Source organism: Besnoitia besnoiti, chromosome I (assembly GCF_002563875.1).
Source record: "Besnoitia besnoiti strain Bb-Ger1 chromosome I, whole genome shotgun sequence".
Lineage (NCBI taxonomy): Eukaryota > Apicomplexa > Conoidasida > Eucoccidiorida > Sarcocystidae > Besnoitia > Besnoitia besnoiti.
Window position 1 is genome coordinate 7,931,728 of NC_042356.1, and position 23,069 is coordinate 7,954,796.

Here is a 23,069-nt window from a genome sequence, read left to right on the forward strand (position 1 = left end):
TAGGGAAGAAGCGGCGTTCTAGCGCGAGATACGGAGAACTTCCGCACACGTCGACCTTTGAGACAGCGGCCTCGCCTCACCGCAGTCCGCGAGATCATAGATATCAAATGTGAACCCAGCCACGTGCGCGACGCCTGCCCTCCCTCGTCCACGCTACGAAACGATTCAGTACGTTTTTCCCCTACAAATGTGGTCAAACCCTGCGTGCAGCTGGACTCCGACACGCCAGCAGAGAAGTGCACTCAACTGAGCCAGGGCCTAGTCCTCCAGGGAGCTCTGCGCCCGCGAGGCATATGTGAAAAGCTTTGCCATAAAGCTGAGACCATAATTTCACCTGAGTAGAGGAATGTATTGAATCTGCCCCCGTGTGCAACCCACGGTTGGCGCGTTTAACTGCCTCGCGCCCGCATTGTGGGCAAGAGGCCGTCCTCCGCTACGGCAGCGAAACTAGCTTCAACCGAGCTGTCTGCTCCAGGGTTTCAACAGGCACGTCTCGGCAAGAACGCAAGCGGCAACCAGAGCTCGTACGTGCGAAACACGCCTCGGTAGAACCTGCTGCTCAGGCACTCGCGCAACGCCGGGGCAGCGACTCACGGCAAAGCTTCCAGTCTCCTTGCTCGGTGTCCCGCGCCTCTACTCTGTATTCTCTCTTCCACTTCAGCAGCTACTCCATCTCCTGTGATGCACAGCAATGTTGGCTACCTCGGCGTATCTCTACCGAGCCTCCACGTGCCTGGCTCGAAACGCCGAGCGCGCTAGCAGCCGCTGTCGTTCGGTGGTATGCCTATTCGTGGCGCATTCGTCGCGACTCGGCAAGACTTCTCTGTGGCATGCAGGCTGTTTGCGAGTTCAGATTGCGACGTTTTCGGGACCGTGACGGAGCGCGTGTCGTTGACCTTCCGCACAGCGCCCGTCCTCTTAACTTCCCCGTGCCCCCCCCCTCTCGTGCCGCTGGCGGCCCTCTGCCGCGCCGCCCGCCTGCCCCTGCGTCATCTTGGGTGCTGATTCTGCATGAGCTGCTGCTGGTAGTAGCCCATGTACTGTTGCTGGTACGCGTGGAAATACTGCATGTACTGCTGCTGCAGGGAGGCGGCGTCGTAGTAGTAGGGGGTGCCCGAGGCCCCGGGGCCCCCAGGCCCGCCAAACCCCATCGCGTCCCCCACCCCGTACGGGGCGGAGCCGTACACGCCCCCGCCGCCCTCGCCGCCTCCGCGGCTCGCACCCCCCCGCTGCCGCCAGGCTCGGTACCCTGGGCCCGTGGCCCCCCCCCGCCGCGGCCGCCGCCCCCTGCCGGGAAGCCCCTTGCCTGCGAGGCCCGCGAAGCGTCACCCCATCCGGCAGACGAGTCTGCAAAGTACGCGCCTTGGGGGAGGGGGGCCCGCGAGCGCTTGCGCGAGTCTGCGTCCGCGCCGGCTGATACCGTGGGAGAGCGCTGCGCGGAAGGCACACAGAGAAAGAGAGGAAAGCTCGTGTGACGCCACGAGACACTTCGGTTGATCTAAATGCATTGCCTGAATGCGCTAACATGTGATAAAACTGCTGGTAGAACCCTCAAAAGAAGGTTAGTCGCGCTACGCAGAGAAGGGGGCCTACCTTGCCTCTGGTATCAAATGCCCCGGCACTGTCGAACGCTGGGAAGGATGGCGAAAAAAAAAAAAAACAGATGGAGAAACCACAGAAACCAGAAGATTTACACAGCGTATCACCCACCCAAGAAAAAGAATTCCCTGTGCTTGTTCGTTGGCGCGCATCACCAAGAGAGGAAACCGATTTGAAGGCAAAGGATATCGACTGCATTAGAGGTCCGCCCCCCCAGGTGAAAGTGCAAACCGAAAAAAAACGCAGCGTGGCTACCCCTGTCGATGGAGCTGAAGCCATCATTTGCACACGGTCGCCGCCCCCGTGAAGCGAGGAGGAGACGAGACTCAAACTGCACGCTGCGGCTGGGCGTGTCGACTCAAATCTGCACGAAGCCGCCACTAGCTTGAAGCGTTGCAGAAAATCGTTTTTCTTCCGCGCTGAGGGGCGAAAGGAAAGCCATTTGACTCTACCGCGCAGACTTACGCGGGGATAGAGACGCGGGTCCGCTCGACGCCGATCCGTTGCTTCTGCACAGACGCAAAAGAAACGCGAGAGCGGCAGACACGCGGCAGGCGTCAGATTTTGAGACTTTTCGGGCTTGCGGTAGGGCGCGGCTCTCAATGCTCAACCGTCAGGTGTAGCGTTTCACAACGATTCCAGCTTTTACTGAATCTTCATACCGGAAGGCAGGGTCCTACATCTCACCTCATACTTATCTATCTATCCCTCTATCCATTGATCTACTGATCTATTTCTATGTCTATCTACATGTACCTATACATATCTATCTATACATCTATCTATCCGTCTACCTACCGACGTATACCTGTCTACCTCTATCCCTGTATCTGTATCTATATGAACATCTATATATATCTCAATCCATCTATCAGTCTATATCTACCAATCAGTCTATATATATATATATATATATATATATATATATATATATATATATATATATATATATATATATATATATATATATATATATATGAATAGATACAGGTAAGTCCTCCCTGCACCTCAAGCCACATTTCAGAGCGAAGTTTGTTGTGTAGAAAGCGCCGGGTCCAGAGGGAACGCCAGCGCCGCGACGGCAGAAAGGACACGAGTGAGACTGCGCATTCCCGCGACTTACGACGCAAAGAGTTTCGGGACCGGCCTCCACGAGCGCAGTTTGCGTCCTCGCCCCTCCTGGACTTTGAACCGCCGAATGCGGCGCGCCTTCTCAGTCAGCTGCTCAGACAAGACACGGAACACCGGAGGGCTCGCCGTCGTCAGAGAAACACGACTTCGCTGCGCCTTTCCATCGCCCTTCTTCCGCGTCTCCGCACAGGGACCTAGAACTCGAGAGAGACGAGTCACAATGCTGTGGTGTGCTCGCCACCATCGCGCAACTGGAATTTCAAGCTAAGCGAAGAAGGCAGGTCTTCTGGGGGCACTCAGCCACGGGGGTGACCGCGAGACAAAACAAATGAAAAGCAAAAGCTCCTGACCACGCAGGCACCAGACGTCAGGGGGACGACGAGGCCCTGCGGAAAGGCGAAAACACCTGGAGCGCCACCAGAAACACTACAGAGAAAACGAAGACGATGCGAAGCGCAACGAAAGACACACGAGCTGAAGAGGAGAAAAAAAAACAGAATGTTCCCCCTCCCCCCCTCCCCCCTCCCTTTAACCTCTCCCGCGGCGGGATGGATTAAACCGCCCGCTGTTTTGATGTCAAAGTCGCTTCCGCAGGCCACCGTCGAAACGCCCCTAGCGCACACCATACGCTGCCTAGACTCGGCTCGCTCGAGCACGCGCTCCAGACCCTCGCAACTCCCTCTGCGCAGCGGTTTACAGGCGGTTTGCCGCGCCAAGCCCGTCTTCTTACGTAGTGCAGGTAGTGTTGATCCCTACGCAAATCCTGGGTTTCAACGGTATGCCGCGAGGAGTCCCCCCCTCCGCTCACGTCTGCCGCAGCTTACCGCAATGAACGTCGCCAGCGGCGTGTGGGCAGGGAAGAGCGGATAGACGAAGGGCGGTTCGTCGGCCGTGCCAACGGTATCTGCGAGCAGCTCGAAGACGTCCTGCAGGCTGCGCAGAAAAGGACCCCACCACAGACTTGACTGGCAACGGGCGCGCCCGCACACGGCCTGAGACGGAAAGAGACACGCCGCCCCAACGCGGGGGGCCCGCCGCGGGGCCACGCCGCCCCTGCGGTCTCTCCCCACGCGCCTGCGCCACAAACAGCGAAGCGAGGACGGGAACGAGCCAGGCGCCTCCGCCGCGCAATCGAGTTTCGCGACGCGGACGCGCGCCCGACGCCCTCGCCTTTCCCTGACCCGCCTCCACCGCCCAGCAGAGGCCCGCGCGTGCGGCCGAGGCCCGTGAGCAGCCCTTGGCGACGTGAGTCTCCTGCGCAGCACTGCGTGGCGGCCGAGAGGTGGACGCCTTTTCCTGCGCAGAAGTGATCTCTCGCGTATGACATGCGTGAGGATAGGCCGCGTCACAACGCATCTGCGTGCTCCACGCACAGCGCCTGTTCGTCGAACTCGCATCTGACACTTACTTGAGGCAGCTCGGCAGGTCCTCGACGTTGAACGGCCGCCCCAGGAAGGCGCGGTAGTAGAGGGCGAACCATTCAACAGGCAGCCGTCCTTCGTTCTCCTTCACCACTGGAGTCGCAAACACGCAGAGAAGACACCACAGACGAGGCAAAGGAATGCACCCCGTGACAGCGCCACGCCAGAACGGAATCAGCGCCGCGAAAAATAAAGCCTTCGGGGAAAAAGGAGAGAACTCTGTCGCGTCTCATCCTAGGCTGCAGCGTAGCGGAGGCCACAAGCCCGGAGCCTGAAAAAGTCAAAGGGAAGCTGACGCAGACGCGCAAAAAACGAGCCCCCAACTCGCACAGGGAAAGATCAGGCCTCGACCAAAAACCTGCACCTGCTCACGCGCATGCGTATGCGTGCATGCGCTACTGTCGAGGCTTTGAGGGCGCCACGCTTGCCTAAGCACGTGGAGCGCGATACAACCGCGACAACGCCGAGATAAGGGTCGAGTGACAGAAAGGCCGGATGCGACCTTCTGTGCGACAGCAGGCTCGCGACGGCAGCAGGCGAGCCCCAGGCGCAGAGCGAAAAAAACCTCTTCAAAGCGAAAGCACCGATGACCACGGTGAAGACGCCGCGCAGAAAAGCTCGCCGCCTCTGCCATGTGGATGCGACGACGCCAGAGGGGAAGCTGCCTACGCGCCTGCGAAGGCCTACCTTGAGCGAAAGCGTGGAGAAAAATATGCAGCTCCACGCGCGCGTCGAGCAGCTTCCAGTCCTCAGCCTCGAAGTGAATGAAGATAGGGAAACGGCCGTCCGGCGGCACGGGCTGTGACACAACGCCCATCGACACCGACCCAGGCATGGACTCGCAGACGAGGCTGACAAAAAACGATTTCCTCAAAGAACAAAACAACTAGACACGCGCGTGAATGCAGCCTTAGAAGGACCAAACTGGCTAGTGAGACGCCTGAAGGCATGCGGCCACGGCGGCGCCTCCAGGCCCCACCTGCGGCTGCTAAGGCGGCGCTCCGCCCGCGACTTGCACCACCCCCCCCCCCCCCACCCCCCCAACCCCGGAGCAGCTCTGGGGTCGACTTGGGCGGATCCCAGACCCCGTTTACCCCCCTCGATGGTCAGCCCTCCTACTGGGATCTCACCGAGTTCTTGCTGAGCTCGTCTCCATTCCTCAGCACGGCGGCGGCGGCGCTGGTCGCGACTGCCGCGGCGGCGCCTGCAGAGAGGCCCGCCGCCTGCGACATGACCACAGCCTTGTTGACCTGCGCCATGCGCAGCTGGTGCTCCTTCACGATGAGTTCCAGCGAGTTCGCCTGGGGCGGCGCAGCGTCCCCCCCCTTCGCACCCGACACCGCCGCGCCGACTGTGAGACGCGGACTGCGCCCAGGCGCTGCAGGCACCACGGCGAAGGACGAGGTGTCTGCCGCCTCCAGCCCGTTGGGATGCGGCGCGCCAGAGCCTTCCGACCCTCGTCCTCCGTCTCCACTCCCCCGCGCGGCTGCTGCGCCGGCGGCCGCGCCCGTCGACGGCCCCCCGTCGGGTCTGGCGTCGGGGAACAGCGGCGAAGGTGCAAACGCGGGCGCCGCTGAGGGGAAGCAGGCAAAGGAGCCGAAGGCCGCCACTGCTGGCGTCCAGTGCGTCTCGCCGAGGTCGAAGCGGCGCGCGCTTTCGCTGGCCGCGTAGGAGGCGACCTCATCGTCAACCGCCTTGCCGACCTGCGCCAGGCGCTCGTCGAACGAGGCGCCAGCGAGAGACAAAACCGAAAAAAAGGACGGCGCGCCGACCGACGCCCCGCTCGAGTCAGGCAAGTCCGACAAGGCCTCTGCGTGCTCATCTACCTGTGAGGGAGAGGCCACAAAAACTCGCAGCAACACGAAGAAAGTGACACAAGGCGGCAGACAAATGAACACTCCGCGCAAACAAAACATGGTGCTCGAAAATCCAAAGATCTACGCCACACAAAATAGAAACAACTGCATTTCTGTGTATGTATCCATGTATGTAGGTATATCTATCGGTATACAAAAATATTCATACATGCAGATATATATTTATATATGCATGTGTGGCAGCAGGTCGGTGGATGCGGTGTGGCAGCGTGTGCGTGGCGCCACCGTGGAGCACGGCTTCGCGCCAGGTTATCAGGTCACTTCTTCTGATTCGCCCTTACCGACTTGAGCGCCTGCAGCAACTTATTCACAGAACTGTTGTTGGGGTCACCGCCGTCCTTCATGAATTGCGTGAGGTCTGCGAACCCGAAATCGAAGTCGGCGGGGAGGACGGTCGCCCAGCCGTCGAGATGCAGCAGTGCGCGCGCGTGCCGAGCCGCGACGGCGCGCTGCGCCTCCTGCATGGCCAGTCGCTTTTCACTCCACAGCGCAAGCTGAGACTGCAAGAAAGACACCCACAAACTCAAAGCGCGCCACAGTCCCGCGAAGCCTCGAAACGACGTCTCGCAGGGCACACGCCGAGACGCACAGCCTCGCCGCAGCCCGTGCTTGAACCGCCGCCGCGAGCCCTAGGCCCTGATCGGCAACCGGCGCGGGGCCTTCTCACCTGAAGCCACATCGGCGGCTTGACGTGAGCCTGGAAGCGTCGATCTGCCATGCGCTGCTTCCAAAGTTGGAAATTCTTCTCAGCCGCCTCCGCGCTGCCTCGCCAGGCGACTTCGGTCTCCTCAAAGCCCTCGTCGGCAGCGGGCAGCGAGAGGAAGTCTGAAACGCACGCACGAGACGCGGAACCCCTAACCCTAAACCGCCTCTGCTAGCGAGTCTCTGCGCGTCGTCAGGCCTGCAAGCGAGAGAGAGGCGCCAGAAGACGTTGCGCGCAACGGCAGGAAAGCTGAGAAGGCCGGCTCTGCGGAGAACAGAAACAGAAGGCTGGCCTTCGTGCGCCTACCTCACCCCAACAAACACAATGCACATCTACCTATCCAGCCACACGCCTGCGTTTCACCAGAGAGGGGCAGGAAGGGGGGGGCTGCTTTCGGGTACCCAAGTGAGCGTGGAGGTAGCGAAGCGGGACGTCGTCCACCACGGTGTTGATCCACGGCTTGCTGGGGTCGAAGGCCTCGGGCGCGGGCTCGCTTTGTTTCTCGCGCAACTCGCCCTCCAAGCGGTCCAGATCTTCGCCGAGGCCTCGACGCAAAACGGCGTCGTTGGCGGCTTCCGCCCACGCTGAAAACCCACACCACTCCGGTCGCTGCGACGCATGTGCAGGCGAAAACCCTAAACCCTCAACATAGTGTTTACGGCGGATATTCTCGATCGCTATACGCGAATGAAGGCGCGGCGCGTCCCGGTGCTTTTCGATCGCTAGCCGCGGCTGTGCGTCAGTCTGCGCCGCCCGCCTCTCTGCGGCCTCGGGCCTCCTTAAGCCCCAGCCAAGACATCCGCTCACTTTAGAGGGCACCGCCGCCGAGGACTATCCCCCGCGACTTTGCAGACCGGTACCGCCGTCCAGTCGGCTATACGCAAGCGGACATATATACATGTATATATGTACATATGCATATATATATATATATGTATCTATGTGCTGGTATACGTGAATGAGGCGCCGAACGTGCCTTGTAGGAGGGAAGGCCGTAGAGAAGAAGGTTGAGACGTGAAGCACATTCCACCCCCATCCCCGCGCTTGCGGCGCACCTTCACGTGAGCACGACCGGCCTCTCGGGTTACGCGAGACTTCCGTAGCTGCCAGTTGCGGCTAGTATGCGGAACCTGCGACGCTTTCGAGAGCGAAATATCTAGGCTTCTGTGGCCTTCGACGCCAGATTTTCCGCCCATACGCCACACCGCCATCAAGGCGTGTGCGGCGTGCTTCAGTTCCAGCCTAGAGAGCCTACCGCGTCGGTTCCGCAGCTCGCGAATGAGCGACCGGAGTCTGGGCTGCTCCCCGTGAAGCTTGATTTGCTGCTGCGCGGCGAAGCTCGCAGGCGGCGGCCCCACGACGAGGAGACACCGGCGCGAGAACCAGGGCGCACCAAACACCGCCAGCAGTTCGCGCCGCTGTCGCTGCTGCAGGTTCGAAAGAATGTCGACGATCAGAAAGTCGCCGCGACGACACGACGCGGCAATCAAGCTGAAGCCAAGACCACACACAGAGCGGCCGCGCTGCCGTTGTGCAAACCGAGCAGACAGACGCATGCGAATGGGGATGCATCTGTCCCTCTGCGACAGCGGCCAGAAGAAATGAAGAAATAGGCGCTCACCCAAAGCAGCTCAAAAGCACAGGCGCCCAGCTACCGTGTGCCTCTCTGGTTGATGAAAGAGGACGAAAGTCCTAACGAGCGACATATTTAGGAGTCGAGTAGACAGAAACTGTACAAGAATGCACTAGGTCTGTCTGCGCATCGCGGGATGTCTGACCCTAGTTTACATGCGCTCAATACGCATGGACATGGGAGATACAGTACACTGTCTGATTCGACGAGCGAATGGCGCTCGACTGCGCTCCCGCCCTCGAGCAAGATATGCACCGAAAGACACGCAACCGACCACAAATATCAACTGCAAAAGAACGTGGATCTCGAAACAAAGGCAGCCGTGAAAGGCATCTGTTTCGAATCAGCCGGCCGAGCTCTCCTCCTTACTAAAGCGCCGCCTTCAAAACGGGCAAGTTGTCAAGCGCCCCGCTACCCGTAGGCAGAGTAAACGGCTCCGCGACGACGTCTTCGTCTCTTCCGCCTCGCCAACTCCAGGTAGCGTCTTCCCGGTCTCGCCCTTCCTCGTCTTCCCATCCCCGCTCGCCCGTCTCCTGTGGGGCAGAGGCGAGTCCCTGGCCTCCGACTGCGGTCGGACCCCACGCGGCCCCGGCCCCAGGGGCGGTCCCCGCCATGGAGCTCAACGCGCCCAGAACCTCCGCAAGGAACCCGGCTGCCGTTTGATCGTCGGGCCCCAGGGCGCCCCGATGCCGCGGCGCCCGCGGGGCCGGCGCGACCGCTGCCTCGCGCTCCCCTCTCGCCTGAGAGTCTCTTTTTTCCGCATCTAGCGCTGCTCGCCGGCGCGTCCAGAGACACCCCTCGCGCTGCTCCGCGAATAAAGTAGCCCGCGCCCAGAGGGCGAGGGCACGAGAGGAGATCTCGGTGATGGGCCTGCCGCGCGCCTTCTCCCGCGCGGCCTTCCAGCTGTCGACGAAGTCCAAGAGCCCGCAGCCTGGCAGCCCGACACAGACAGTGACCTCCGCAGGGGCGACTGGGGTCCCAGACGCAGGCGCGCCAGGCGCGAGGTCGACGTAGTGGGGCGACGGGAAAACGACTGGGACGGCGCACAGCGGATGCGCTTGCAGCATCGGGCACCAGAAAGGCAGAGGACAGAACGCCGGGCGCGAGCCAAAGTTCACCAAGACTGTCACCACGCCTCTGAAAAACAGGACAAGGAAGCAAGAAACAGAGGGTGCGACAAAGCCATGAGCCTTATATATATATATATATATATATATATATACAGACAGATATAGACAGAAATAGAGACAAATAGATAGGTACAAATGTAGGTAGTCAGATATAAATAGATATAGGTAGATACGGATAGATAAATATATAGATGATGATATAGATATATGGAGATATGCATACAGATACACACATAGACAGAGACAGGAAAACAGATACGGACAGATATCAATAGGTATAGATAGATCTAGACAGATATAGATAGACAGACAGATAGATAGGCGGGTAGAGATACAGATATATATTCATTTGGGTAGGACGGATGTGCTTGCGATTGCTGTTGCGGCCTTACCTGACGTTAACACACGGGAAGAGAATTTTTCCCTCGCAAGCCTTCGGAAGTTTGACGGCTCCGAGAAGTCGGACGCCATTCCTGAAGAACGAGATAGACCAGCAAGAGCAAGTTTGCCTTTCTTCGCCGCTCCCGTTCCCTGCATGCGGACCGCCACTCTCGGCTGCCGCTCTACTGTCTCCTCTGTCGACCCACGACAAAGCGCCTCCCAGAGCAGACACGGCAGCCCGTCGATTTCGCCGCCGCTTGCGCTTGCCGCCAGTCTCCGCAGCCCGCGCTTTCGCCTCCTCTGCGTCGTCCCTCCCCACCGAAGGCAGGTGAGATGCAGCGCCATCTTCGGGCTTGCCCTGCGCATCCTCCGCGCCCGGGTGCAGCGCGCGACTTCCTCCGTCCGTCTCCGTCGCGCCCGCGCTGGCCTTTGCGTCCTTCAAGTCCCGCGTGACTTCGCCGCTGCAGGTTCGACACAGGCCTGTAGTGGGGCACGGGGCTTCACGCCGCATGTTCAGGACGACGGAGATGACGTCGCCCTCCTCGAAGCTCCACGCGCGCTCTGCGCAGCTCAGGCCCGCGACCAGGGGCGAGGCGGACGCGGCCGCGTCGCCCGCCGGCGCCGAAGCCTCAGGGAGCTCACGGGGCGCTTCGGGCTCGGCCGACGCGTCGACTGCCTGCGAAGAACTGAGACGCAATCCCTCAGCCTCCGGCGGGCCGCTGGCGAAGGGCAACGCACTTGAGGCAGCTCCGCCGTCAGCGTCTGCGGGCGCAGACGATGCGGGACGATAGTCCTGTGGCGAGTAACAGGAAGGAAACGAAGAGAGCGCCGTCGAGGACAAGCGGGGTTCTCCGTCGCCCTCGACTGTCCCGCGGAGGGCTCGGGTGACCTCGCCGCCGTAGAAGACGCCGCCCTCTGAGTCGATCCCCAAGCTCGTCGCGCTGTCGCCCAAAAAGAGCGAGTCTTCCGCGGTGCAAACGCCCACGCGGACGAGCCCCCGCAGCAGCGACGCGGCGAGAGGACTCGGCGCTCGGCTCCCTCCGCCCGCAGCCGCCGGCACCGCTGGAAACTGCGAAGAAGGAGAGTCCTGAGGCGACGACGACGGCGCAGCCGCGGGCGACGAAGAGGACGCAGAGGCGCCAGTGACTTCGCTTGTGCCTGCCTGAGTCTCCGCGGAGTCCCCCATCTCTCCCTCGGGCGCTGCCGCAGGCGGAAGAGACGAGGGCGACCCTGTCTTCGCAGGGAAGCCGCTGGCGTCTGCCGCGCCTGTCGCCGCAGCCCCTGGCACGGAACTGTCCTCTGATGAAACGGCGGATGAGTCGGCGGAGGCGTCAGCGGGGGTGTCAGCGGGGGTGTCAGCGGGGGCGTCAGCGGAGGCGAGTCTCGGCTCGTCTGGGGCAGCCAGGGAAAGCGGCGACGGAGGCAGCGCGGGCTCGATGTCCTCCCGCGCCTTCTCCAGTTGAACGATTTTCACTTCCCAGGAAAACCGGCCCCCTTCGCACACGCCGACACTCGCGCGCGAGCCCGCGAGCAGCAACGCCAGGCCGTCCCGCTGCACGGTCGACAGCAGCGGACACGAGGGCAGATCTCCGGGTGTCGCCTCGACAGCGAGGAAGCGCCGAATGAAGGCGTTGCCGTCGTCTTCGTCTTCCCTGTCGCCTGTCTCTCCCGTGTGCTCCTGACCGCCGCTTCTCCTCGCGTCCTCTGCGCGCCTCGCCTCGCCGTTGCGGCGCGGCGCTTCGCGTCTCCTCCCCTGAATGCAGTAGTCGAGCCACGGCTGCGGCGGGCGCTCGCCCGTCACAAGGTGCCTCAGCTGCAGCTCGAACTGCGAGAGCGCGGGTCCGTCTCCCGCGCTGACGGCGGCGTTGAGCGTTGCGTCCTTGTCAGAGAGAGTGCAAGGCAGCACCCGCCGCGCGCGCGCGTCTTTCGTGAAGAAGTCCGACAGCCGCCAGGGACCGACCTCGCCAGCGGGCGCCACCTGAGCAGCCGCTGCAGAGGACGCCGCCGCGGACGCGCGGGAGACGCCGTCGACCGCTGAAGGCGAGACTGCCGAGTGCGCGTCGCCCCGCTGCTGCAAGCCCTCGGGCTCTCCGAAGCGACAGTCGACGACGCGCAGACCGCTGAGGCGGCAGGGCCCCAAGGAGGCGCGGGAGAGAGGGGAGACCGGCGCCCAGTCAAAAGACCGCGGAACCTGCGAGGAAGAGGCGCCGGCGGCCTCGCGCGTCTCGCCCGTGTAGGCGGCGGGGCCGCCGTTGGCGGCGAACGACGCGGCGTAAGCGACTTCAGAGAAGGCGGCAGGCGGCGACGCGAAGAAAGGACCGAAGCCTGGCGCAGAGGGAGAGCCTCCCGGCGGGAGAAAGAAGGGTCCTTGGCCTGCGCCCGCGTACATCTTGGAAACCAGAAAGAAGACAGAAAGAGGGGAGACAGCTGAGCGTGCAACTACGGCCGTCGCGCCGGAAGGGCACTCCGCAGTGCAGAGGAGACCCAACGAGAGGGACAGGAAGGCAAGCAGAGAGGACGCAATTCGCGAACGAACAGAGGGAGAACGACACGCTCAAACGTGAGGCGCCGGAAGATTACGACATCCTCCTGTTCTCCGCGCGGATGCGACGCGTCGCGAAATCCAGGAGACCCGGGCCGGGGCTCGAAAGAAAAGACGAAGAACCTCCGCGCTGGCGTCTGCCTCCTCGCAGCGTCTTTTCTCTGGAGAGGGGCCTGGAAATCACTCAAGGCACCTCGCTGCCCAGCAGTCTCTCCATCCTGCAGCGGAGGAAACGCGCCACGGCCCAGAGATCGGACGCCAGCGAGACGAAAATGCGCGGCACCAGTCCCGCGGAGAGAAAACTCAAAGAAAACGCAGTCGTCTCCTCTCTCGCCTCCCCATACCGCCCCGCGCAAAAAAAAGCTTGCCGAGCGGCCTCAAAAGGATCAGGAGCCGGCGACGCCAGGAAAGCGAGACGAGAGATCAAGGTCTAGTCTAACAACCCGCCCGGAACCCGCAGAGGAACTGCTCTGTCCGCAGGCGAGCCAGGCGATACGCGAACTCAGAAGAAGAGGAAGATGACAGTCAGGAAAGAGAGAGAAGACGCATGAGACGGTCGCGGCACCCCTGAAACTCGCTTTTCTCCCTTCCGCTCCTTCTCTGGACGCCGTCGCTGTAGGACGCGAAGGCGAAAACGTCAGCGCGAGGGGGCGAGGCGCGAGCCAGCTGAGGAGGGCTCGCAAGATCTACTCGGACGCCGCGAAAGGCACGCAAGAAGCAGCGACAGCTCGCCCAAATATGAACGAAGGGCGAGCAAGAAGAGCTATCAAAGCGGAACTTTGGAAGACGGTGAACGAAACGCTCCATGAGCAACGTCACCTCGTCCCTGTTGGTGCACACTAGCGCGATCGGCTTATACAGAAATACTAGCTGAAAAAACGCGGCGAGAAAAGCCGGGCATGCGCATGCATGGCCACAATTCTTAATTCTCTCTCCCAGATGGGAGTCTCGCATTCTCCCTGCTTTTTCACGTCAGGAAATCTGCGTCTGCGACCTCTTGCTCACCAGGGTACATGGCAGGCGCAGCCCGGGCCGCACATCGACGCAGCGCGACACCCGAGTCAGGCTCGACGCGCAGGAGAGAGTGAGAAGCCGATCTTTCGTCATTCTAAAGCTAAGTCCGGCGCCAGACAAGCTCGCGGGGACGCTCAGACGCCTATTTCTTCCTTCTACCTCTTCCTGTCTCGCTTTCTGCAGAAAGAAGGCACACCGCGTGCCTGTCTGCGGCGGGTGTCACGGGACGCAGCCGACTGGCTGGTCGCTGACTCGCGACCAGCATTTGTTGTTTCCGTGTGGTTCTTTGATTCTGGGAGACGTGCAAGACTCGGCAGTCTTGTCGCTTCGGAGCTCCCTCGTCTTCGCCACAGCGACTCTGTTTCCTCCTCTCTCCTCCCTCTGTGCTCCTGCGTCCCTGCGCCCCCCTCCCGCCCCCTCCTCCTCGCGGCGCGTCAGCGTCATCGTTCAGGTTTCCTCTGTTCGGAGTCTCTCTCTCGCTGTGTTTCTTCTCCTCGGCACATTTTGCATCCGCGTGCTTCTCCGTTTGGCTCTTTCGTTCTCGGCAGCATGCAGATCCCGAGAGACATCATTTTCGAAGTCGTGCGCGGCTTCCGCGGCCGCTCACGCAACTGCATCAAGATTGCGCGCGTTCGCGCGATGAAGGCGCTGCTTTACTCGTACCTGATGCGCCGGCAGCGGCAGCGGCGGTACCGCGTCTTTTGGATCGGGCGCATCAACGCGGCGGGTCGCGAGTGGAGTTTCCCGTACGCGTGGCTGACGACGAGTCTCTGGCGCCAAAACATCTGGCTGGACAGAAAGATGCTCGCGAACCTCGCGGAGACCGAGCCCGCCTCCTTCCGCGCCCTCGTCAACGAAGGCAAGCGCGTCTATTTCTGGAACCCCGACAAAGTGCGCGACATCAGCGACCTCTAGGCGACCCCCGCCGTGGAACTGAAAACACTTGAAGCCGACGAAGGCACTCGGGGGCGAAAGAACGAGACGCAGAAGGCTCTAGCCGCGACTGACGCGACGCCAAGAAAGACGCAAATGACCCTGATTGTCTTCGTTGTATTGGTACATGCTTCGCTTCCGTGTCCTACGCCGAGGGCCTGCAGGGGCGAGGAGGCCGAGGGAGCCAAGAGGGTGCAGGAGAGAGGGGAATTTGTTTCGGGAAAGGCAATTGCGACCCCAGCTTCAGATCGCGCAGTTGGAGTCTCCGCGGGTCTAGCCCGCAGCTGGGCTGTCTCTATTCGTAAAAAGAAAAGGCGTGCCTGAGTTCGCTGGCGCGTCGCGTCCTCCCATGCAGATGCATGATGCAGCGCGGTTGACCTCGATCGGCCTCGGGCTGTAGCCTCTCGATTTGTTGCGTATTTTCAGTCCTATTTATGCGTTTCTCTCTGTCCACTCTCGCAGACGTCCGTGCAAACTGGAAGAGCTCTGCGGTTCTTGTTCATCTGGAGTGAAGCCGCCCCGTTTGTCGCGCGTCGAGATGTATATTTTTATTCGTTTATTCAGTTAGTCATTCAGTCTATTATCTATTTATACAGGGTACCCTAGAATCATGTATTTACACACGGCAAACTGGCCTGCACGTCAAAAATACATATAATATATATATATGTACGCAGTTGAGCCTCTGCGACGGTGGAGAGGCACAGCAGAGCTTCAGACCGAGACTAAAGGAGAGACCAACAGGTAACGCGCGTAAGGAGCAGTGACAGTCGGGCGCTGACGGCCAACGGGTCGCCGTTTTTCTCCTCGGGCTTGGCGGGGGCTGGAGTCTTCGTTAACTGAACACAGGTGTCAGTCCAGCTGACCTATCAGCCACTCCATCTCTATCACAGGCCTCCTCACACGCATGTATATAACACTACATAGATGTAGTCCATTATATCCATATTTACATTTACGCACGCCTCTGAGTACGGACGGTGCAGTCTAACCACGCAGCCTGTAGCATGGCCTCAAAGTACCAGAAGCCATGTGATCTATATAGTATAGCGGGACACTGGACCGAACCTGTGATAAATATACCATGGATGATTGCATATAAGCGGCTAGGTGTCAATCGAACGCTTGCGCAGGCGCGAGTGCGACGACGATGCATACGTCGTCAGCGCGCATGCAAAGAAGGCCAGCAGATGAAAGCCTGAGCTCACATTTGCTGGGATTTTATGCGATCTAAACGCGAGTTTAAAGATCAAGTCCGCATCAGGGCGTCTAGAAAGCGCATATACGTAATGGGGATCGAGCTGCTGCCAGTGGCGTGCATGCCTCGTCACTCGAAGCGGGAAAATGCATAGGCGAGGCAAGAGATGAAAGTGAGGGCGCGCGTCCAGACAGGCGCAGAGAGCAGCCCGCAACACAGAAGACAGACCGGCGACGCACGCAGGGCAAGGCCAGAGGTGCGTCGGAATGGCGCTCTGTTGCGCGGAGATAGAAGCGGAGAAGGGACAAAGGGGCATCGTGATAACCGTCGAAACAAATCGAAAAACAACTCGGATGAGTCCCTAATGGAGAGAGGGTGTGTCAAAGATTAGGTCTGAAGGAACAGGAAAAAACGCACGCTCGCTTAGAGGTCACGCCATAAACGCACATACGCAGCGCACTCGTGCGGATACGGTCGCGGAATGCCCACGCGCAGCTCAGCACTAGGGTGCATATATAAATATGTATGTATATATATGTATGTTTATGTTTATCAGTATCTAAGCATGTACTGGTCGCAAGTAGCTACCGCTAAAAAGAGTCCATCAGCGAGGCGGCTGAGAACTAGAGAAGGGCCGAGGCGCTCAACCAGCGAGACGCTTGCAAGCGAAATACGAATGAGTCTTTGCTCCACGGGAAGTCTCCCCACGGCCTCCGTGATCCCGGCTGGCGGCCTCTCGCCGTCCCGCGGCCCCCACCGGCGTCAACATCCACATTCAGAGTATATTGCAGATCGCAGCATCCCCAAAACCGGCGAAGGTTCACGCGCGAGACCTTTCGCGATTTCTCGGCTCGCCTTGATCCTTCAAAGGGGCCCTTTCTTTCCTGACACGGCCCCCGAGTCGCGTCCTCACTGCTTCGCTCTGAAGCCAGTCAGAGTCACCGCGTCATCGGAAGGCCAAAGCCCCCCTCCTTCCTTTGTGGCCTTCATCGTCCTTGCCTTTGTGCCGCTCTGTGCAGAGGCGCGTTTCGGCGGTGCTAATGTGCACTTTCCTCTCCATCAAGGTCTCCCGCCACCGCCCTAAAGCCTCAACCTCGGTGTGCTCGCTTCCTCAGCCTCCATTCCGTCTTCTGCGTCGTCACCGTCCGTGCGCTGCTCGGTCCCAACGACCCCGGCCTCTCTGGGCTCCTCCTGAGGCTCCGAGACAGCGTCTTTGCCTTCGCGGGCCCTGGACGCCTCGCCGCCTCGCCTTCCAGACGCGTCCTCCCGCGCCTCTTCCGCGCGCGCCTCCGCGTCTCGCTGTATCGTCTCCGGCGCCTTTGTCTCTCCCTCCTCCTTCTCGACGTTCGCGAACGCATCATCCGCGCGCCCGCGGCCGCCGTCATGCACGTCCGACTCATCGCTGCTCTCTTCAGCGCCGCTCGCCACGAGTGTCTTCTCGCGCGGCCTCGACGCTCGCCTGAACTCTGCCTCTTCGTCTGCGCTTCCTCCGCGCGCGCCCGCTCTCTGCGACTCGCCCACTGCGGCGAACGGACTGTCTCCGCCCTCCTCTCGCGACAGGCCCGCGCCCTGGGTCAGCTGTCCCGCATCCGCAGCCGCGGGCAGGCTGCTGGAGGTCGCGGAGAAGCGCAAGAGCAGAAAGAGAAGCACAAACACCGAGAGGATCAGGAGCGCGTGCGCGGCGAGTTTCGCCGGCTTGGGCTGCGAGGCGAGCAACGCCTTCAGGTGGACGCAGAGGAACAGCGCCGCCCCCGCCCCCGCGATGCCCGCGGTCATCCACCGCAGCGCGATCACAGAGGTGTGCTGCGGAAGCAGCTCCAAGAAAAGCAGAAGGCAGGCGCAGACGCAGAGAGGCGCCAGCGCGTAACCGTGCACGCAGAGCAGCTGCTCGAACTGCGGCGGAGCCCCAGCCGCCGGGAAGGGCGCACTCGTCCCTGCCTCAGCCGTCGAGTCCGACTCCTCGCTGGCATAGTGTCTGTACCAGAGGAGACCTGCCCAGACGAGAAAGGGAGGGAGAAAAAGGAGCGCGTAGACGAAACTCGCAGCCTGCGTGAGCAGCCTGACATCGGCGGAGATCCCCGCCGCCGCGAACGTCGACGGCCAGAGGAGAACGGGCAAGTTGCTGCATGCGAAAAACAGTAACACGAGCGTGGTCGCTCCCCAGAAGGGCCCGTACGCGTCGGGAGAGTCCAGGAAGACGGACGACGCGGCGCCTGAGCCGAAAGCCCCGAGCGCCGACGACGACGCCAAACCGTCTAAACCGTCCCTCCTCGCGTCTCCCTTCATCTCGCCCGCCTGCGCGCCGAGTTCGTCGCCCGCCCCCGGCGCGGCGCCCGCGGCGTCGGGAGCCTCGCGGCCCTTCCAGGGCATGAGTGCGAGGCGTAGCCGCAGGGAGATATCGGCAGTTGTGACGTCAAAAAGGCGGTTGAGATGTGCAACTTGCCGCTCGAAACAGCCTCCGCAGAATGAGAAAAAAAAGGACTTTTTCCGAGCTTCCTCCTCCGACCCCGACGACGAAGCACCCACTCCCCCGCGCAGCGGCGTCGCGTCGTCGCCCCTCTGGCCCTGGCTGAAGGCGTAGGACGAGAAGTCCACAGAGTCCCGAAGAATCTGGCCGCTCAACCGCGCAGAAGAGCCGCCGTTGACGGCTCCATCGCCCTTGCGGCCGTGTCCGTCGCGCTGCAGCGAGTCGGCGCCCAGAAAGAGGAATCCATGCTGCGCGGCGCCGCTTCCTCGTCCGCCGAGGCTCGTCTGCGGCTGTGCGCGGTCGGCTCCATTCGTCTGACCTAGGGAGAGGTCGACAGTGCTCGCCGCCGAAGGGCCTCCCTGCGAAGAAGGAGACGCGCCGCGCCCTCCCGCCCCCTGAGGCTCCAGAGACACGGTCGAGGCCGGCGGAGACGCAGCCGGCGAGGCTGCAGGGTGTTCCCACTGTGTGATGTTCAGAAGCGGATTGTGGTAGTAGGGGACGCCGCGCGGGTCGTGGTATTCATACCAGTTAGGCGGGAGAGGCCCGGAAGGGCCTATCGGCGCAGCCATCTTCGCCGTTACCGGCGCCCGCAGCTCGGAAGTCAACAGATCTCGCAAAAAGCGCAGAGGCCGGCGGGAGGGACACAGAGGACTCAGACAGTGAGGGAGCGAGCTGCGCAAGGCCCGAGGGACAGAGAGAGCGCTGAGAGAATTGGGGCACGGGTGAGACGAAAACCAGACACATAAATGTGACTGCTAGTTAAAAGGGGGGACGGATAAGAAACGCGAGGCAGATTCTTGTAGCGAGACAGAAGACGCGCAAACGAGGACCGACAAGAGGAAATCCCAGGTGACACAAGACACACCTGGAAGAGAAGATGAAGGCAAGACGAGGGCGGAGGCAGAAACGGGACAAGCTAGGGCACGAGATCTCACGCAACGTAAACGCGTTCGAAGACGGGATTGAGAAGAGGCGATACATTAAGTTGTCATAAGAGATTGCAAAGTAACCATGCAAGAAGATACGATACGGAGCGGATCCATCAGTTCTGTTGGAGCGGTGCTCTGGCGTCTATTTGTCTCTGCTCTATTCTCCACTCTCGTTCGGTTTTTTTCCTGTTGTTTTTGCGTGGTGGCGCTGGCAGCGAAGTCAGGCGGATTCATCCGTGGCAACGATTGTCGAGAAGAGCTTCCTCAGTCTTTCCCGCCGCGTCCTCCCCCCTCCAGCAGCGGTTCGACGAGGAAAGACAAACAACGCAGCGGGAAAGCATGAATCCTCGCCGATCTGCCGGTCGCGACACCCTCCTGGTGTCTCGCGGCAGCGAGTGAAGTCAACACTTTTGTCGCGTGGACACGGACAAAGGCACATGGACGCGGTTGTACCCCCTCTGTTCGCAGAAGCAAACACGTGCCACGACAGAGACAGTGGGTTTTTGGCGGAAAGGAAAAACGGGGACGCCAGCAAAGTCCGAGCGCAGGACAACAATGTCCGCTTTTCGCAGCAGAGCGAGGCCGGCAGCATCGGTGACGGCAAAAGAACGATGGCAGACGGACAAGGCAAACAATTCCGCTGCGCAAAACTGTGGCTGTGCGAATTCAGAAAGGGGCTTGGGAAGGTAGAAGGAGTGGCGTCATTTCTGAAGAGGAAGCAACTGGCATGGCAAACACGCGTTCGCGGCCTCGCAAGACAAAACGCGCGGACTCTTCGAGCGCGCGAAACTCTGCCTGCGCCGAAGGCAGAGCGGCTGGTACCGACTAGCTCAGCCGTGGAAAAACTGAAACGACCACACTTTGTCTCGCCCTCCTCAGTCAAGTGTTGAATGCAGGATGGAGCGGGAAGAACTTAGCTTTTGCGCTTTTGCGGGGGGCCGGTGCATGATTTTTATTCGTTGAGCGCAAGGGGTCATCAGTACACACACACCAGACGGAGGAAGTACCGGGGTAGCTTTCGCCGGAGTTGCAAAGGCGGTTGCCAGCAGCATGGCAGTTGGTCCTGCCCCGGTCCCGCCCTCCGTTCGATCCTCATCATTACATTCGTGCTCAGTCGTGTTGTTTCACACAAAGCACTCACAGATCGAGGAGGGCCTTCTCACCACTGGTCGCGTGTGCGCGTTCCTGACCTACGTATCGGTATCCTTTCCCTGCCGGGATGAAATATGCTGCGGGCTCTGCGGTTTGCTATTCTCGAAAAGAGTACGTTTTCTAGCGACATTGTGCCCTCAGGGAACTGGTAAGTGCCCGTATACCGCCGGTCGGTCTAGGGATACGCAGAGGGTTCCTTCCCAGTCGGGTTGGAATCCGTCTCAGCCGAGTGCTTATACTCGGTAAATCCTGGGTATTCGCGCACTCGGAACCGGAGAGCGGCCGCCGTCTCTAGTGCTCGGGCGCAGCGGCCGCGGGTATTTGGTCCGAGTCGCTGACTGACCACGGGTGTGTTCGCTTGGCGTGTGTCTCATTTGTGTCGCGACCGCCTTTCTATGGAAGAAGACGAGGGCAAGAGGCCTGCACGAATGTCTTCTGCGTCGCGGCAGCCATGTGATGTTACACTAGAAGAAAATCCCTGCGTAGCTCGTAGAATATCCGTGTGCTCGCCCCTCATGCGGTCCTTCTGAAAAGAGGGCCCGGCGAGCTGGCAGTGTGCGCAACCTGAAGGTGGAATGAGGTATGAGCACAGCCGACGACAGAGTGAGGTTGAGTCCATAATCCGTCGGCGAGGTCGTTGTATCAGGCGCTTAGACCTGCAACCGTCGGCACGGGTAGTAGTACGGAGCGCGTCCTTCAACGACCACCTTGGGTACGTGATTTCGTCTCTATGAGTTTGATGAGCACCGCAAACGGTCAATACGTTGTATGCCGTTGATATCCTCGTGACACGGCGTTCGTGCCGCAGATTGGATCTCCAGTATTCGTCCCCATCGTCGCTGTGCTTGCTCGGCAGCCGCTGCTGGCCTCTCTGTGTCGCCTTTCTCGAGATCCGGGTCACAATCAGAAATAGTTAGTTCGGGTTTAGTCGAGAAGTGCATGATACACGTCCTTTGCCCTTCTATTTTGACGCACTCAACTTGGTCGGCAGTCATTGATCAGTTGTGGTTGGCCTCCAGTGTCGATGAACTCCGTGGTCTATTTCGTCAGTTTGTGTGCCCCAGAGGCAGTCGCCGCGCGACACGCGAGGTCTCAACCAAGCAAACAAAAACGTAAATCCGGAAGGAGAGTTTTCCGGTGGTCGTTCCGTGTTCGAGGGATAGTGTCATTTGTCTGAGCTACATCCACTGTCGTCATGTGTGGCTCCGGCGTTCCACTATGGGAAAATCCGCGCACTCACACGGCAGACCGAGACACACGGGTGTTTGCACACACGGTTAACAGGCCTGAACTCGGTGTAGAGGGACCTATTGACCGTTTCTGGGTTACCCCTTGTGCCTTTTGGCCCGACAGCTTGAATGCTTTTTGTGGCTGAGGTTAGTATCGCGGTGAGACTTTGTTCACAGGCGATGTCTACGGGCTGTCGCCGTCATGGGAGCACGGTTCAACTGTCGTCTGCTGGGCGATTCTGAGTGCTTGCAATCAGGTGATCTTCCATAATCCTTGAGAGAAGGAGTGCTTCCTCAGAAAACGGAAACGCGTAGGTACCACTATCGTGCCGCGTTTCTGTACTCGAGACTTTTCGCCTGCTGTCGAGTGTGGCGGTTGAGAGCTGAGTGGCTCCCCACTGTGCGGGCTCGTCACTACGGCAAGGAACGACGCATTGAAGCCAGCCCCGAATGCGCTTGTCTGGGGTGAGACAGCACTAGTGTCTGAGCAGAGGCACCGCACTTCGTTCTTCTTCTAGTACAGACCAGCGATTTCTTTGCCTTGTGTCGAGGGGGCGCAAGACTGTTGTAATTCGCCGAGTTGCCTTCACGGTTTTTCCATAGGACCTTCTTTTGCACTTGTCACTTGGTGACTGAGGAAGCATGTCAGTCGGATGGGAACGAGTCACCCGGCCGCGAGACGACGAGCTGCGAATGTTTTTTGTGGAGCGCAGGAACGCTTGGAATCAGCTTCTCGACATCCTCACGACGCTAGTGTTAATCGAGCCAGCTGTGGTGCAGACCGGCTAGGTCACCAGCGGCTCGTGCCTCGTCATCGCGTGATCTAGTCCCGAGATTTGGAACTTCCGGATTCTGATCCTGCCAGTGTGTGCGTGTGTGTGTCTGTGGTTGCTGTGCGTGTGTGTCGGCACTGATGTGGCGTGTTCCTGCGTTAGGTTTTTCATCTTCCCAACTTTCTGTGAGTTTCGATCGCCCTGTCGATCGTGTATCTGCGGCAGCTGCTGCATCGTTTGCGGGCGGATATGAACGACCCCGCTGACGCGCACCTGTCTGCGAGATCCCTGGTTTGCCATTTGGCGTGAAGTCATGCTTAATTATGTGGGGTCATAAGCAGACGTAGCATTTTCTTGTGTCTCGTATTTTGACGACGAAACCGTGCTCGTGTGGGTTCGGCTATGTGCTGCTTCACTAGTTGTGATTTTTCTTCGACGCCGGTTTTGTGCGTGTCCACAATCCGCTCTCTTCGATTACCTTTTCCCAGGCTTCTGTCCGCTTTCCTGACTGCGGATGTGGAGCATCTTCGCGTGCCAATAGCTTGTTCTCTCTGGCTTGCGGGTTGTGGGAGAGTCCGTATTCGCTAGTAGATGCATCCTCTCTCGTGTGCACATACATTCGTATACCTCTTGTCTCTGTAGGCATTTTCAGGTGTCTTGCTGCGAGCGCGGAGAGGGGCATATCCATCGCGCGGGATCACCTGTTGTTTCGGGAGTGTACGAAACCGGCAGCGAAGCAGAATCCACGTTTCACGTGAATTCCCGAGGCTGAGGCCAGCAAATGGAGCGACGCAAGGAAAGACACGAACAAGAGGACGCCGTCTTTCTTTTCTTATAAGCTAACTCTTATCGATCGATATCCGTTCTCGAGTTCTTCCTCCGGCCCGCTCTCCTCCCCCCCCCCCCCCCCCCCCCCCCCCCCCCCCCCCCCCCCCCCCGGCCTTACTTCCCTCGGGC

General features: G+C 60.1%; 4 protein-coding genes across 4 annotated transcripts; 2 read left to right on the forward strand and 2 right to left on the reverse strand.

Moving 5' to 3' along the window:
• Positions 1 to 989: 989 nt before the first annotated feature.
• On the reverse strand, positions 990 to 12,264 carry BESB_011150 (uncharacterized protein; the record flags this gene model as incomplete). The annotated part of the gene is made up of 13 exons (XM_029359869.1): positions 990 to 1,306; positions 2,065 to 2,108; positions 2,723 to 2,820; positions 3,555 to 3,663; positions 4,139 to 4,244; positions 4,839 to 5,002; positions 5,271 to 5,977; positions 6,310 to 6,528; positions 6,696 to 6,853; positions 7,133 to 7,315; positions 7,987 to 8,222; positions 8,734 to 9,501; positions 9,887 to 12,264. The coding sequence occupies 13 exons, from the start codon at positions 12,262 to 12,264 to the stop codon at positions 990 to 992; spliced, it is 5,487 nt and encodes a 1,828-aa protein (XP_029222782.1).
• A 215-nt stretch (positions 12,265 to 12,479) lies between these two features.
• Positions 12,480 to 12,851, forward strand: BESB_011160 (uncharacterized protein; the record flags this gene model as incomplete). The annotated part of the gene is made up of 1 exon (XM_029359870.1): positions 12,480 to 12,851. The coding sequence occupies one exon, from the start codon at positions 12,480 to 12,482 to the stop codon at positions 12,849 to 12,851; it is 372 nt and encodes a 123-aa protein (XP_029222783.1).
• Positions 12,852 to 13,980: 1,129 nt separating this feature from the next.
• On the forward strand, positions 13,981 to 14,346 carry BESB_011170 (putative ribosomal protein L20; the record flags this gene model as incomplete). Its single annotated transcript, XM_029359871.1, has 1 exon — positions 13,981 to 14,346. The coding sequence occupies one exon, from the start codon at positions 13,981 to 13,983 to the stop codon at positions 14,344 to 14,346; it is 366 nt and encodes a 121-aa protein (XP_029222784.1).
• A 2,296-nt stretch (positions 14,347 to 16,642) lies between these two features.
• Positions 16,643 to 18,598, reverse strand: BESB_011180 (Yip1 domain-containing protein; the record flags this gene model as incomplete). The annotated part of the gene is made up of 1 exon (XM_029359872.1): positions 16,643 to 18,598. One exon carries the CDS (start codon positions 18,596 to 18,598, stop codon positions 16,643 to 16,645), a length of 1,956 nt encoding a protein of 651 aa, XP_029222785.1.
• Between the last annotated feature and the right edge of the window lie 4,471 nt (positions 18,599 to 23,069).